The 16,606-nt window shown below is 45.6% G+C and overlaps 1 protein-coding gene across 6 annotated transcripts in view; it reads right to left on the reverse strand.

The window, feature by feature from the left end:
• ARHGAP8 (Rho GTPase activating protein 8) overlaps window positions 1–16,606 on the reverse strand; it is a 213,396-nt gene that overhangs the window by 118,317 nt on the left and 78,473 nt on the right. For 5 of the 6 annotated variants that reach the window (XM_075344217.1, XM_075344216.1, XM_075344213.1 and 2 more), the window contains one exon: window positions 170–250. In XM_075344217.1, the coding sequence (XP_075200332.1) occupies window positions 170–250 (81 nt within the window). Of the gene's footprint in view, window positions 1–169; window positions 251–2,579; window positions 2,704–16,606 lie in introns of all 6 variants that reach the window. The other variant, XM_075344215.1, reaches the window with a different exon arrangement.

Below are 16,606 nucleotides of genomic sequence, written 5' to 3' on the forward strand. Positions count from 1 at the left end.
TACTAGTCAGTCGGCAAGATGCCACCAAAAGTATGATGGTTGGTAGCTAATCTTGAATTGGGTAAACATGTAAAATCTCTAGGTACCATTCCAACACAACCTTTTGGTTGAGGTCCCCATATTCTTCTGGTATTGTCTCATTTTTTGTCAGTAGAAGATGTCAACTCACCGGACTCCTTCATTCAGATTGTAGAGTTCATGATCCTGCAGCCCCTTCTTCTGGAAGACTGAAATTACTCCATTCTGGATGCTGAAACGTAAAGGAGAACATTTAGACCCTTTATGCATAATTTGAGGTATTTAACACATTTAAAAAAGAAAGGTGGGGCAATGAAGGTAAAACAACTGAGAAATAAATGTTCTCCGTTTGGTGGTGCTGTGAAAAGAAGTTGTCACCAAGGCTTCCCGGTATCTAAAACATCAAAAGGGTTGTACAGGATATTACACTACAACTTCCATTGGCTTGGATTTTGTCTTGACCTAGTTTGGGACCATAGGTTGTGGACCACTATATTATAAGATTCATTTTTGGTGGCCAAGTATTGGCCTAATTTAAGACCACAAAAACATAGATCAATGAAATATAGGAGTATATTGTTGGTGGCCTAGTTTGTGCCTGGTTTGGAACAATAGGGGTTATGGATCGTTGTATTTAGTATTGACCTAGGTTGAGGTCATAGGTTGTGGGACACTATATTATAGGGTTGTATTTTTGGTGGCCAAATATTGGCCTAATTTAAGACTACACAACATAGATCAATTAAATATAGGAGTATATTTTTGGTGGCCTAGTTTGTGCCTGGTTTAGGACCATAGGGGTTATGAATCGTTATATTTTTGGTGGCTTAGTATTTACCTAGGTTGAGGCCATAGGTTGTGGGCAACTATGTTATAGGGTTGTATTTTTGGTGGCCAAAGGTTGAGGCCATAGGTTGTGGGCAACTATGTTATAGGGTTGTATTTTTGGTGGCCAAATATTGGCCTAATTTAAGACCACAAAATATAGATCAATGAAATATAGGAGTATATTTTTGGTGGCCTAGTTTGGGCCTGGTTTGTGACTACAGGGGTCATAGATTGCTATATTATAAGGTTATATTTTTGGTGGCTTAATCTTGGCCTAGTTTAAGACCATAGCTTGTGGAAAGCTATATTATAGGGTTTCTTTTTTTGTTGACCTACTTGGGCCTGATTTTAGGCCAACCTATACCAATTTTATATCTACGTCCTTTAGTCACACCAGTAATTGCATTGGTGACAACTTAACTTCCAGTTAGATCGACTACTGGAGAATATTAGGAAGAATCAGAAATGAAATGTGACATTCCCAGACAAATGGGGAGCGTCATCTCCGGCAAAACCTGTAATACATACAAGCTGAGGTTTTCAGTCTGAGCCGAGACGTCTTCCTCAATAAGACAAAGAAATGCAAACTTGGATGATAATAATGCAACGAAACAGAGCAAGACCGGGAACTGAGGCCGTTATACGTGTGATAGACATATGAAACATGACACTTAATTTGCCGAGTCCCATCATCTTTCCTGGTAGTGATACGGAGACTAAAAGCAATGGAATAGGATGCAGAAGAGCAGTCATTTCTTAAAAGGAGTCATCTAGTATAAATAAATCACTTTACATATACTTTGAAAGGGCAAATTGAGGAAAGATGAGTGCACAAAACGAGACCCCATCCTCAGAGCTTCAGGACTCAAGGGGTGTAAAGCTCTTTTTCCCTCCATCATTGCTTCTAGACATTGAGGGATCTCAAAAGTGGACCACCCGATCAAGTTTTTACCAGGTCCTGAGCACTGAAAATGGAGTATCCCTGTTTTGTTCATCCATCATGGAAGCTATTTTTTGGGTATAAACCACTCTAGCTTGTTGAGAAGGGTTCCCGATTTTGGTACCCTGCTCTATGATTTCCAGATGATGTTGTAAGCTATAAGGACATGTCTATTTTTTCTGATGAACCTACAGCAATCATCATTACGAAGGGACATTATCATGGTGGGCTCTTAAAAACAACTTCTGGTCTAAAAACATTCCCTCCAGATGATCACCTGATGACCACTGGTGAGTTTTGCTTAGTCAAATAATGGCGGACCATGAAAAACAAAGATAAGTTGATTCTACCAGGGCAGGAACCGTGATTTAGATTATTGATGGGGGTGGTGGTTCAAAAAGGAAAGTTGGACATCTGTTGTCTTACGAAGACAACCCATAAATAAAATTATGAAAAGCCACCAACTTATTCCAGGAAGAACCTCTGCAAACATCTCCCTGGATCTCAATAATTTTCCAAGTATAAACTCAAGGATCCCTGGAGCAAAAAACAGAGGTGCTGCAAAGGAGAAAATTAGGTGAGGACCATTTTGTGGTGGGAGCTTCTAAGTTTTGAGAGCTTCTAAGTTCCCCTACACACAAAGGACAGACTGCGATATGAATAATGAATGAGGCTAAGCAAAGCATCACGGCCAAAAGGTCAGGAACATAAACTAAGAGGTATTTTTGCACTCTCCCATGCCTGCCGGTGAATTGGTTGCAATGAGCTGTGATGATTGCGTGAAGGCTCCTACCAGTCACAGACGCGTGGCAGGAGTCGTTGGGCAGCTCGGGCCTTATACTTCTGCTTTCTGTCATTATCCATCTTCTCAACCTTATAACCACATCTTAGTTTGGAGCTAATTAATAAGCATTAGCCTAAGGAAAAACAGATTCACTTTTGTCATCGCCTTAACAGATTCCATTCCTGAATGTTTTTGAAGGTAAGAGAAGGCGACAACCATGATGGTGGCGACGATGGAGAGAAAAGATGGTCATGATTTATTAACATGAGACAAAGATATCCATAGTCTATCCAAAAGTCTAGCTTGTTGTTTGGAATTCAGGGAATCTTTACTAATGAGAGGCTGAAAATTTGTGTAGACTTAAAACCTCTTATAACGGAGGTCAGGGCTGTATCGAGACTCCACCATTTGAAGTACTTGATGTGCCCAACCTACACAACTTTAGTCTAGACTAACCATATTTCCAGATGTAGGATTTTTTGTAGGAACTCTAAAGCATTATTATTTGAGCACCAAATGGTACTGTTATTTTGACACTGTTATCTGTTCCCTGTATGGCACTATATAGCAGTATTTGCCCACTTCTGAAAAATGTAACGGTATTTACTAGAGTATCTGCCAGCAGATATCCAAAGCCGACACTTGGATTTCTGCAGAGAATGGCCCCATATTAGATTGAAAGGATTGTTAAAATTGGATACCCACATAGAAACGATGTAAGACCACCATTCATAAACAAATTGTTTGGCTAACAACTATCTCTCCCGAGTCCCCCATATACAGTAATGCTTCGCTCAACCGAATGCTCCTGTGTTCTCAATCATGGAGCCGCTGTTGGATTGCTTTGCCCTACTCCACATTCCTCTGTGCCTCCTAGACTCCTCTGTGCCCTCAAGACTCATTTGGCCTCTTGTAGACTCCTTTGCTCTTCTTTTGACTCCTCTGTCCTCCTCCAGACTCATCTGCCCTTTTCCAGACTCTTTTGTGATCTCTAGATTCCTCTACCGTGCTTCATCTCCCCTATCCTCTTTCAGACGCTTATACCCAACTACAGATTCCTCATCTTCCTCCAGACTCCTCTGCCCTCCACCAGTCTCCACTGTCTTCTACTGTCTCCTCTGCTCTACTCCAGTCTTCTCTCCTCTGTCCTCCTCCGGAATTCTCTGCCCTTCTTAATTCTTCTCTATCTACCTCCAGACTTTTTGGTGTCCTGCAGACTCCTCTGCCCTCATCCATTCTCCTCTGTCCTCCTCCAGATTCCTTTGCCCTACTTAAGTCTCCACTGTCTTCTACAGTCTCCTCTGTCCTCCTGCTGTCTGCTGTGCCCTTGTCCATTCTCCTTTGTGCTCCTCCAGAATTCTCTGCCCTCCTTAATTATCCTCTGTCCACCTTCAGACTTTTTAGTCTTCCGCAGACACCTCTGCCCTCATCCATTCTCCTCTGTCCTACTCCAGAATCCTCCAACTTAAGTGTCCACTGTCCTCCTCCAGACTTTTATGTGTACTCCGGATTCCTCTGCCATTCTCCATCCTCTGCCCTCCTCTCGACTCTTCTACTAGTTGATATCCAATGGGACAGATCCTTTTCTCCCTCAGCATTGTGTTAGTGCAGGGCTGGGCAAATTGCGGCTTGCGAGCTAAATATGGCCCTCTGTCTGTTCCAGTATATAGGAGGCTATGTGGGGGCTCATTCTGTATATATGAGGCCAAGTGAGGCTCATATGTATATAGAAGGCTATGATGGGGCTCATACTGTATATAGAAGGTGATATGGGGGGCTCATACTGTATATAGGAGGTAATGTGGGGGCTCATACTGTATATATGAGGCTATATGGGGCTCAAAATGTATATATAAGGCTAAGTTGGGGCTCATGCTGTATTTACGAGGCTAATTGGGGCTCATAATGTATATAGGGGACTGTGTGTGGGCTCATTCTGTATATAGAAAGTTATGTGAAGACTCTATGTGGGGGCTCATACAGTATATAGGGGGATATGTGAGCTCATACTGTATACAGAAGATTATGTCGGGCTCATACTGTATATAGTAGGCCAGGTGCGGGCTCATACTGTATACAGCGAGCTATGCGAAAACTCATACTGTATACAGGGGGCTATGGGGGGTTCATACTGTATATAGGGAGCTATGTGAGAGCTCAAACTGTATATGGGGCTATGTAGTTTCTCATACTGTATATAAGAGGGCTGTGTGGGGGCTCATACTGTAAATAGGGGGTTATGTGGAGGCGCATACTGTACGTAAGGGGCTGAGTTTGTGCTCATACTGTATACAGGGGGCTGTGTGAGGGCTCATACTGTATATAGGGGAATATGTGGACGCTCACTGTATGTAGGGGCTGTGTTTGTACTCATACTGTATATATGGGACTATGTGAGGGCTTATACTGTATATAGGGGGTTATGTGGAGGCTCATACTGTATGTAAGGGGCTGTGTTTGTGCTCATACTGTATACAGGGGGCTGTGTGAGGGCTCATACTGTATATAGGGGAATATGTGGACGCTCACTGTATGTAGGGGCTGTGTTTGTACTCATACTGTATATATGGGACTATGTGAGGGCTCATACTGTATATAGGGGGTTATGTGGAGGCTCATACTGTATGTAAGGGGCTGTGTTTGTGCTCATACTGTATACAGGGGGCTGTGTGAGGGCTCATAATCTATATAGGGTGTTTATGTGGAGGCTTATACTGTATGTAAGGGTCTATGTTTGTGCTCATACTGTATATAGGGGGCTGTCACCATACATAATTATGCTTAATATTAAATTATACAATTAATATTAATATAAAATAATTTTAATTAATATGTTAATATTATTATGAAGCAGAAAAAAAATCAGCCTATTGGTTCGGCCTCCACACCGGTCACGTTCTCTCAAGTGGCCCCTCGGGAAAATGAATTGCCCACCCCTGTTAGTGGATTATCAGGAGGCCCCACACAATGTTTGCTGATCCTGCAGATATTGCCAGGATCAGATGACTTTAGTCTATAGGGCCATAGGTCCAGAAGGATTATTTTCCCTGGTTATTTCTGTGGCCCTCTCCCAGATAATTAAGCTGGATAGTGTTTAATCCCTTAATGTCCACATTCTAAAATTCCAACGTAAAATGTATGTTCCCATTCACTGACACCAGAGATCGTGAACATTTTGAAGAATTGAAACATAAACTACAATATTGTATAATAAAAAAAACTGCAGAGATCAATTCAAAACATCTCTCGTTTTGTGTCTGCAGCTCCTATGCAGAATACTAATTGTCCAGTAATACTTTATCTAACTCAATTTATGCAACTTAAAGGGGTTGTCCAAAAAGAAATCTATTAATGACCTATTTTTAGGACAGGTTCTAAATATCAAATTGGTGGGGGATCTGACACTCAGTACCCCTAAAATTCGCTATTGCCAGGTCTTGCGACCGAGAGAAATACACCGAGCCCCAGACATTCTGTAGTGGTCCTTCTTGGTACTGCAACTCAGCTCTCATTAACCTCAATAGGAGCTGCTGTACCTGAGGATGGCCACTACACAGTGTACGGAGGAACCTGATAATAGCTGGCTGTAGGAGGGTTGGACCTCCACCGATCATTCTCAATATATTAGCTTTCAATAACCCCTTTAATGAGGGGCAGCCAAAGAAAGTAAACCACAACCTTAAAGACCTTTCGGTTGTGTACTTCTAACACCAAGGAAACTGATAACAGCTGACTGTAGGACTGTTGGACCTCCACCAATCACTATCATCATCATCATCAATATATTAGCCTTAAACAACCCGTTTAATGAGGGGCAGCCAAAATAAGTAAACTACACCCTTACAGGAGACCTTTCAGTTTAGTACTTCCGGAACCAAGAAACCTGATAACAGCTGGCTGTAGGAGTGTTAGACCTCCACCGATCATCATCAATATATTAGCCTTCAACAACCCTTTTAATGAGGGGCTCCCAAAAAAAATAAACCACACCCTTAAAGAAGACCTTTCAGGTGTATACTTCCAACACCAAGGAAACTGATAACAGCTGGCTGTAGGAGTGTTGGACCTCCACCAATCATCACCATCATCATCAATATATTAGCCTTTTAACCCTCTTAATAAGGGGCTCCCAAAAAAAGTAAACCACACCCTTAGAAACCATTGTATTCCCAGCACCAGGGAACCTGATAATAGCTGGCTGTAGGAGTGTTGGACCTCCACCAATCATCATCATCAATATATTAGCCTTTTAACCCTTTTAATAAGGGGCTCCCAAAAATAGTAAACCACACCCTTAAAGAAGACCTTTCAGTTTAGTACTTCCGGCACCAAGAAACCTGATAACAGCTGGCTGTAGGAGTGTTGGACCTCCACCGATCATCATCATCATCAATACATTAGCCTTCAACAACTCCTTTAATAAGAGGCAGATCAAAAAAGTAAACCACACCCTTAAAGAAGACCTTTCAGTTGTGTACTTCCAACACCAAGGAAACTAATAACAGCTGGCTGTAGGAGTGTTGGACCTCCACCGATCATCATCATCATCATCAATATATTAGCCTTCAACAACTCCTTTAATAAGAGGCAGATCAAAAAAAATAAACCACACCCTTAAAGAAGACCTTCAGTTGTGTACTTCCGACACCAAGGAGCAGATAACAGCTGGCTCTAGGAGTGTTGGACCTCCACCGATCATCATCATCAATATATCAGCCTTCAACAACCCCTTTAATGAGGGATAACCAAAAAAGTAAAAGCACACCCTTAAAGAGACCTTTCAGTTGTATACTCCAGCACTAAAGAACCTGATAACAGCTGGCCTCCACCGATCATCATCATCATCATCAATATATTAGCCTTCAACAACCCCTTTAATGAGGGATAACCAAAAAAATAGTAAACCACACCCTCAAAGAAAATCTTTCTCTGAAATTTTTATTTTAAACTGAGTACCTCCTCAGATTGCCGCTACTCCACTGATTCGGGAACAGTTTTTCTTTTCCTTTTGCGCCCCTCTGTTCCCAAGTTATGCCCCCAAGAAGTAAAGAAGCAATGTTTCACTTTAAGCATCTAGGAATATAGAACGGAACTTCTATGTGGGCGTGGCCGTGTTCTGATTGGCCAATGTCAGAGGAGACAAAAATAAACGATCACAGAGAAGATCTGAGTCACACGACCAATTTGTTGAACGGAAAATTTGCATCATTATTACCGGGAGGCATAACTTTGAAACGGAGGGGCGCAGAAGAAAAAGAAAAGCTGTTCCCGAATCAGTGGAGAAGCAGCAATTTTATGAGGTATTAAGTTTAAATAAAAAAGATACAGTGAAATGTCCCCTTTAACAATTTTTATTGTGCCATTTACTAAGAAATGTGTCTAGATAAAAAAGGTTAATGGAGCCGTGTGTCCGTACAGAGCAGATTGTGATACGAGAAGTGAATAATTCAGCTTTAACCTTTGTAATCCAACACCATTTCTTCCCCTTTCCAAGACATGATTAGTTTATATTGATGAAATCCCATAATCCCTCGGCAGGAGAACTACAATAATGAAAACCCGGCTTTATTTTCAAGGTTTTGTTTCTTTGGGACAATTGGATTAGAATAAAAGCCACGGAGATTTGGATCTTAGAAGCTAATGTTCGAGTTCCCTGCCAATGAATGGAGTAAGTGAGGGATCAGCTCCAAGGAGGCTGGGGTGGATCACAATATAGTTCGGGACATGTGGTCAGGAGGGAGACTGTCCAGTACAGAAAACTTGCCATCTATGCTGCTACTATCCAACCCTGGGGAAAACAGAGATGAAGATAATTCTTATTTTTCGAAGAGACATTACTTAGGACCTGGAATTGAAAGGGACCTGGCAAAGCCACCCCCAAAAGTGCATATTTAGGGGACATTTCTCAGCCATTTTGGGAGCGTTTCCAAATGTTGCTTTGTCATATTGGTAGGTTTTTGTGGGTCCTTTGTCTTTCTTTTGAATTTACAGAATACTGTCACCGCCATCTCTCTGATATTCGAGTTTAGTGACAAGTTCTGGTTCTGAGTGTAATTTTTCCTTGTGAAGACTCTGCTATTTAAATGTATTCCATTTCCTCTGGGCAAGAGAGGGTTAATGTCAGTATTCCCTGCCAGCAAGCAGTCTCATTATGATCTCAGGTGTTTGCGGTTTGGACCACTCCCAGTTCCTTTATAAACCCTCTGCTACTAGCAGAGGGTGCCGGTTATTCTCATTCATTTGGATGCTTGGCCTAGAGGTGGAAGGAGCTGGTGGAGCTATCTCTTGAAGTCTTGGGTCTGACTGCATAAATTCGTTGATATTTTCTCCCTGTCTGTCTTCCTATTCTGGTGTTTTGTTTCAGTGCAGCAGTGGGACTAGTGATCCTTATTTTCCCGCTCACTAGCCAGGACTATTGTAGGGTCACTCAGGGTTTCAGGCTCCTGCTCGGTGACAGGTGAGGAACCAGTATATAGGGACTGGCTAGGAGTACAGGGTACAGTGGTAGGTAAGTGGAGGAGGTGTCCATCTTCCCTCCCACTAGTCCTAGGGCCCTCCGTTGTTAAAGTGTCCCCAGTGCACCCCTTGTTTGTCGTGGTGTTACCCCTGTTAAGTTGTGTGTTAGGCCTCACACTGGACCTTCCCTTAGTCCATGCCATTGTACATTGTAGAACACTATCAAGATACAATTGTAACAAACCCTCAGCTGTAAGAAGAATTAGAACCAAAAAGCTTCCATTCCTTAACAGCAAGCAGACGGCTAAAATGAAAAAATTGCTGAGCTCGTGGTTATATACTGTAACAGAAAGTCATATATTCATCAAATAAGTCCATGTATTCACACGTCACAACTTGACGTTCCTGGGATTTCTGCTGCCGCTGCCTGCCCTGTAGCAATGCGGCGCCCCAGGCGAGAAATAACCGTCACCTAGCTTTCTACGTGACAGCCAAGATTATCTCTCAATCCGACCTTACATGGTCAGCGCAATGACTTCAATTCCACCTCTGTAATGCTTGGTTTGCACTGAGGAGGCGCTGCAGGGAAATTGTCATGGGAGTGATGGGTAACTGAAGCAGGGGCACTTAGACTAGCCCTCAGACTGGGGAATCTGCGCTGTCCCTTATTCCAGAGGTATACTGGATGGTAGTGAGGTCTGGGCCGCCAGCGTGACCCTAACTCCTGTCCGAACCCTGTTCTTATACTCCCTCTCCCCCACCCCTGGGGAAGGGCGGGACTGAAATAACAAACCCAACAAATAATGCAGACAGGGGAGAACCCAAACACATACAATGCACACTGCAATCAGACCCAAAACATGCACCGGGAGCAACTAAACTGGCAACAGGGATATTTCCAAACCACACAAGATCATACAACAGATCATCAGAAACTGGATCACACGCTAAGACCGGAATCGCTGGAGCAAAGCTGGAGCTATAATCAGCAATGAGGAACTGGATCCAACTCCTTATAAAGGGTGGAGGAGGCTGTGAGTGGTCAGTAGCAACCTGAGCTCCTAGTAGTAGTTCAAGATTAACTTCTGCTGGCTCGATGAGCAATGACACGAAACAGCCGATGCCCGGATCTGGCTGAACACCTAAGAGACCTCAGGTTGCCTGTGAGACTCTGCAGTGTGAACGGAGTCCGATACTGCTATGACACTTAGCGGGTGCAGAGCAGAACACAGCATGACAGAAATGGAACACGCTGCGACGATCGTGCTGCTGATCGTTGGAGGTTCCAGCAGCTTAACACATCATCATCAAGACGTCTGTCTAAAAGTGGTATGTCCAAAGTAAGTTCACATTGAGTATTATGCCTCATATACAGTATATACTCAGAAATATAGATGCAAAAGGGGGCAATATATACGCCAAATGACACACAGTGCCAGATATGTATGGAAAAGTGATGGATCTGAGCTGACTGTCACTCACTAGTAACCCCTTTAGATGCTATGATCTCTAATGGTTGTGGCACCTAAGGGAGTACAAACGGTAGGAACTCTCATAAGGCTGTATTCTAACGGAATTTTAAGACTGACAAGTCCATCAACTTCTTCGAGAGGAAACCTCTTCCTTTATTTGGGAGAAAGTTTTTTTTTTGTCCAGGAGCAGTTTTGAAAAGTTTTTCTTTTTAAAGAAATCTATCACTGGATTTTTGCTATGTAATCTGAGAGCAGCATGTTGTAAAGGCTGAGACCCTGATTCTAGCAATGTGTCACATGCTGGTTTGCAATGCTGAGCCCGGTATAACCCCGCCCACACCACTGATTGGCAGCTCTCTGTGTACACTGTATATTGACAGAAAGCAGCTAATCAATGGTGGGGGCGAGGTAACACCGAGCAGGACTCCATACCACTGATTGGCAGCTCTCTGTGTACACTGTATATTGACAGAAAGCTGCTAATCAATAGTGGGGGCGGGGTAATACCGAGCAGGACTCCATACCACTGACTGGCAGCTCTCTGTGTGCACTGTATATTGACAGAAAGCAGCTAATCAATGGTGGGGGCGAGGTAATACTGAGCAGGACTCCATACCACTGATTGGCAGCTCTCTGTGTACACTGTATATTGACAGAAAGCTGCTAATCAATGGTGGGGAAGAGGTAATACCGAGCCGGCACTGGCAGCCTGAGACGCTAGTAACCAAGGTAAATATTGGGTAACCAAGCAAAGCACTTCACTTGGTTACCCGATATTTACCTTGGTTACAGCTTACCGCAGGCTGCCAGACGCCGGCTCCTGCTCCCTGCACATTCAGATTGTTGCTGTCTCGCTGTCACACACAGCGATGTGTGCTTCACAGCGGGAGAGCAACGTCCAAAAAATGAACAGTGTAACGAGCAGCGATCTCACATCAGGGGCCAGATCACTGCTCAGTGTCACACACAGCGAGATCACTAATGAGGTCACTGCTGCGTCACAAAAACCGTGACTCAGCAGCGATCTCGCTATGTGAGAAGTACCCCTTTAGGCTATGTGTGCACACTGCGTTTTTTGCGGCGTTTTTGCCCGTTTTTCTGGTGCGTTTTTGGCCTCAAAACTGCATGACTTTGCTTCCCCAGCAAAGCCTATGAGTTTTCATTTATGCTGTCCGCACACAACTTTTTTTTTTTTAAGCTGCGTTTTTTAGCGTTTTCCCCCCATGCAATGCATTGTAAAAACGCAGAAAAACGCAGCCAAAAACGCACCAAATCGCGGTAAAAACTCATGCCTTTTTTGCCGCAGGTGGGTTTTTGCGGCCAAAAAGGCAGCGTCATAAAGATGCAGCATGTGCACATAGCCTTAGCCCTGCAGTGATAATCTCCTGCTGATAAAACACTAATTTAATTAAAACAGCGAGAAACAGTCCACTAAATGACACATCACTGGAATCAGGGTCTCAGCCCCTACATCAGATTACATAGCAAAAAAATGCTGACAGATTCTCATTAATTATTTTTTGCTGCCTTTTAATTGAACAGTACCTACTTTGAAACTGATCCGCGTCTTCTTTCTACTAGTCGCTTTTCAAGACCTCTTCCGGAATTTTGTTTTTTTTAAAGCACTGAACATATAAACAACATATAAAGTAGATTTTTCACAAAAATTTATATGAAGAGTTTTCCAAGCGTATATGAGCTCGTTTTTGGGGATGGATTTTGGAGTGGAGCCGCCTAGTCTTCTTGCTCCGGATTGGGTTACGGATGATGGGCGTTTTACTTCGATATTAACCACTGACTGTTGTTCTTAGGAATTTTCTTGAATCTTTGGAATGAATCACTTTCCTGCTACGCACTTACATAATTGAAACCGTCGGTTCTTAATGGCGCAATGAAAGACGACGTTAGTGAATCAAACGGAAAACTTCTGAGAAACTTGGCAGTGTTTGTCATACAGAGAGCACTGAATCGCTGCCGGACGTCTGACTCCGTCGCATTAACCCTTCTTCCCAAACTGCATATTCAGCAAAAGTATTTACCCCTCCATATTCAGAACGCCCCTTAATTGCAATCGTAATCCCTGGATGATGTGGGGCCCTCATGCTAGGGGACACTAGACTATCCATAATTTCCAGATTACTCCTGACGGTGGTGATGCCGAAGTCCGATGCCTTATTAGTCTCCTAACCAGAACTAAACCCCCCCCCCCCCCCCAGGGGAGAAAAGGGCAGGAGTGTGATGGCAATAAATACGATAAAATTGCAAAACACTCAGAAGAACTTCATTCTAGAGATCAACTGTTAGATCCAACAATTTGGTATATGTCTTCTACCTCAAAGATCCTTGAAGTCATCCTTAAATTTTCAGTGGGACTATGCCACAAACCTCTGGTAAATTTAAGTCCCACCAATGGGACTTTTATGGCTAACCCTCTCGATATGTGTGACGCCCTGGACTAGCCAGGTAGTCCCAGGTGGGCCCTTACACAAACACCTTCCCCTAAAAAGGTAACAGCAGCCAACCTTAAATACCTGAGTCACCCCTCTCAGGACTTGACGTTCACACCTGGGGGCGGAGCCATGCGGTTGGCCACGCCCACCGAGGAGTTCGGCGAGCCTGAGGCGGGAAAAACAGGGAGTTCAGTGACAGTAGTGGAGGAGAGTGGTAGCAAAGTGTAGACGTCTGTCAGGGATCTGGGTCGGAGCCCGGATACCCTGTGGCCAGGAGGCAGACGGTGGTGGCCGCCTGCAGGAGCTGGGATTACAGCCGGTGGAACCGTAAGGGACCGGGACGTGGCCCGCTGGTACCGAACCAGGGAACCGATTGGACACCGGAACACCAGGAGGGGTACTCAGACCCAGTACGAGGCCCAGAAGCCACTGGACCGAGTCGAATTCACTGATTGGGGTCTGGACTTTAGGTCCTTTCCCACCCAAGACCCGACTGAAGACAACAGCCCAACCAGAGGGATAGAAAGCCACCGCCCAGGCATCGAGATCCCATGGGCCAGCGTCTGCGGGCAAACGGGCTCTGCCGGCACACACAAAGCCGGGGAGCGGACTACCGTTGCTCAGGCACAGGAGTAACCATTCTTCTAAAAGTGAGGTGCAGGAGAAAGACGGAAAGCACCAACCTGAAAAAGGGGAGAAGCGCAGCCGGCTGTGGGCACCGTCCACCATCTTGTTTGGTTTACCAGAGACTCCAGTGTGTCTGTAATAGTGAGTACAACAGTGTCCTCGGGCCGCGCACCTCACTGCACCGCACCAACAAGCCAGCACGCATCCCCCCTCCTCAGCATCCTCGGGCCCCCGGGACCATCACCCCCTAACCACGGAGGACTCAACACCAAGCTGCGCAACACCATCCCCGGGAGCCTAGTCAACGGCAGTGGTGGTGTCCATCCATTCACCACAACCCGTGGGTGGCGTCACGAACTTAACCCCCAAAAACAACCGCGGCCTCGGCCGTGGACCTCCCCACCGAACACCACCCCTCACGTAGCGCCAGCATCCCTTCAGAGCGACGTGACCCCCGGGTCCGGGAGAAACTCGAGCCACCCACCGACGAGCCCGGATCCGAGCGGCTCGGCAGCCGGCCGGACCCCGGGGCGGTACATATGCACATTAAATTGTAAGGGTAACACTTCAAGAATCCTTGGAGTAGAAGATGTCTACCATGTTGTAGACCAAAACCGATGTTCTCCTTTCTGTACGTCTTGAGTTTAATGTCCAATGTTTTTCTTCCGATATGACTGGTTTACAATCTTTGAAGCAGAGACGTAGCCGGCAGAATCAAGTTTGTTGGCAATCTTAGGAAAACAGCTTCTCTAACGTATGGATTAACTCATAAAGCTTGTAAGTTTAGCGCCTTAATCAAGTCTGGAAAGCTGAGTCTGACATTCCTCGCAGCCGGCTACAAGCACGGCAGATATAAGCCCCAGTATAAATGAAGTTGCTCTGTTTGTGAGCTGGGGGAGGAGGAGGAGGAGGAGGAGGAGCAGATCCTCGTACAATGAAAGCAACGCGTTTCCTTAGACATTGGTAAATTGGACAATAAAGATAAAATGGAAAAGGACAGATGCACAGGAATAAGTAGTCAAAGCGATGAAAAACTGGCGTCCTGACATCTACAGTACAGACATGAGTGCCACCTTTTACTTATTAAGAAAACACTGGTACCACAATAATCTGCAAATTCAAATCAGTCATCACATTGAAATCAGTGGAAAGGTGGCCACGAAAAGAGGGTCTTTCACCTATCGGGAAAGCCTAGATTCCTATCGGGAAAGCCTAGATTCCTATCGGGAAAGCCTAGATTACACAAGCCCAGTTCCCGATCAAAGAATGTGTGTAGCCTTCTCCAATCAAGAAGAGTTCACTGCTTAGGGAGAAGAGTTTGCGCATGGAAAGAAGAGTCTGGGCACAGATGATAAGCCCTGAAGACAAGGAAAAGTGCTTGGGCATGGGAAGAAGAGTCTGGGCATGAGGAGAAGAGTCTGGGCATGGGAAGAAGAGTCTGGGCATGAGGAGAAGAGTCTGGGCATGGGGAGAAGAGTCTGGGCATGGGGAGAAGAGTCTGTGCATGGGGAGAAGAGTCTGGCCACAGATGATAAGCCCTGAAGACAAGGAGAAGTGCTTAGTCATGGGAAGAAAAGTCTGGGCATGGGGAGAAGAGTCTGGGCATGGGGAGAAGAGTCTGGGCATGGGGAGAAGAGTCTGGGCATGGGGAGAAGAGTCTGGGCATGGGGAGAAGAGTCTGGGCATGGGGAGAAGAGTCTGGGCATGAGGAGAAGAGTCTGGGCATGGGGAGAAGAGTCCGGGCATGGGGAGAAGAGTCTGTGCATGGGGAGAAGAGTCTGGCCACAGATGATAAGCCCTGAAGACAAGGAGAAGTGCTTAGTCATGGGAAGAAAAGTCTGGGCATGGGGAGAAGAGTCTGGGCATGGGGAGAAGAGTCTGGGCATGGGGAGAAGAGTCTGGGCATGGGGAGAAGAGTATGGGCATGGGGAGAAGAGTCTGGGCATGGGGAGAAGAGTCTGGGCTTGGGGAGAAGAGTCTGGGCTTGGGGAGAAGAGTCTGGCCAGAGATGACAAGTACTGAACACAAGAGAGAAGTGTTTGGGCATGAGGAGAAGAGTCTGGGCTTTTTGGAGAAGAGTCTGGGCTTGGGGAGAAGAGTCTGGGCTTGGGGAGAAGAGTCTGGGCATGGGGAGAAGAGTCTGTGCATGGGGAGAAGAGTCTGGCCACAGATGATAAGCCCTGAAGACAAGGAGAAGTGCTTAGTCATGGGAAGAAAAGTCTGGGCATGGGGAGAAGAGTCTGTGCATGGGAAGAAGAGTCTGGGCATGGGGAGAAGAGTCTGTGCATGGGAAGAAGAGTCTGTGCATGGGAAGAAGAGTCTGGGCATGGGGAGAAGAGTCTGGGCATGGGGAGAAGAGTCTGGGCATGGGGAGAAGAGTCTGGGCATGAGAAGAAAAGTCTGGCCACATATGATAAGCCCTGAAGACAAGGAGAAGTGCTTGGGCATGGGAAGAAGAGTCTGGTCATGGGGAGAAGAGTCTGGGCATGGGAAGAAGAGTCTGGGCATGGGGAGAAGAGTCTGGGCATGGGAAGAAGAGTCTGGCCAGAGATGACAAGTCCTGAACACAAGAGAGAAGTCTTTGGGCATGGGCAGAAGAGTCTGGGCATGGGGAGAAGAGTCTGGGCATGGGGAGAAGAGTCTGGGCATGGGGAGAAGAGTCTGGGCATGGGGAGAAGAGTCTGGGCATGGGGAGAAGAGTCTGGGCATGGGGAGAAGAACCTGGGCATGGGAAGAAGAGTCTGGCCAGAGATGACAAGTCCTGAACACAAGAGAGAAGTCTTTGGGCATGGGCAGAAGAGTCTGGGCATGGGGAGAAGAGTCTGGGCATGGGGAGAAGAGTCTGGGCATGGGGAGAAGAGTCTGGGCATGGGGAGAAGAGTCTGGGCATGGGGAGAAGAGTCTGGGCATGGGGAGAAGAGTCTGGGCATGAGGAGAAGAGTCTGGGCATGGGGAGAAGAGTCCGGGCATGGGGAGAAGAGTCTGTGCATGGGGAGAAGAGTCTGGCCACAGATGATAAGCCCTGAAGACA

Source organism: Anomaloglossus baeobatrachus, chromosome 4, assembly GCF_048569485.1.
Source record: "Anomaloglossus baeobatrachus isolate aAnoBae1 chromosome 4, aAnoBae1.hap1, whole genome shotgun sequence".
Classification (NCBI taxonomy): domain Eukaryota; kingdom Metazoa; phylum Chordata; class Amphibia; order Anura; family Aromobatidae; genus Anomaloglossus; species Anomaloglossus baeobatrachus.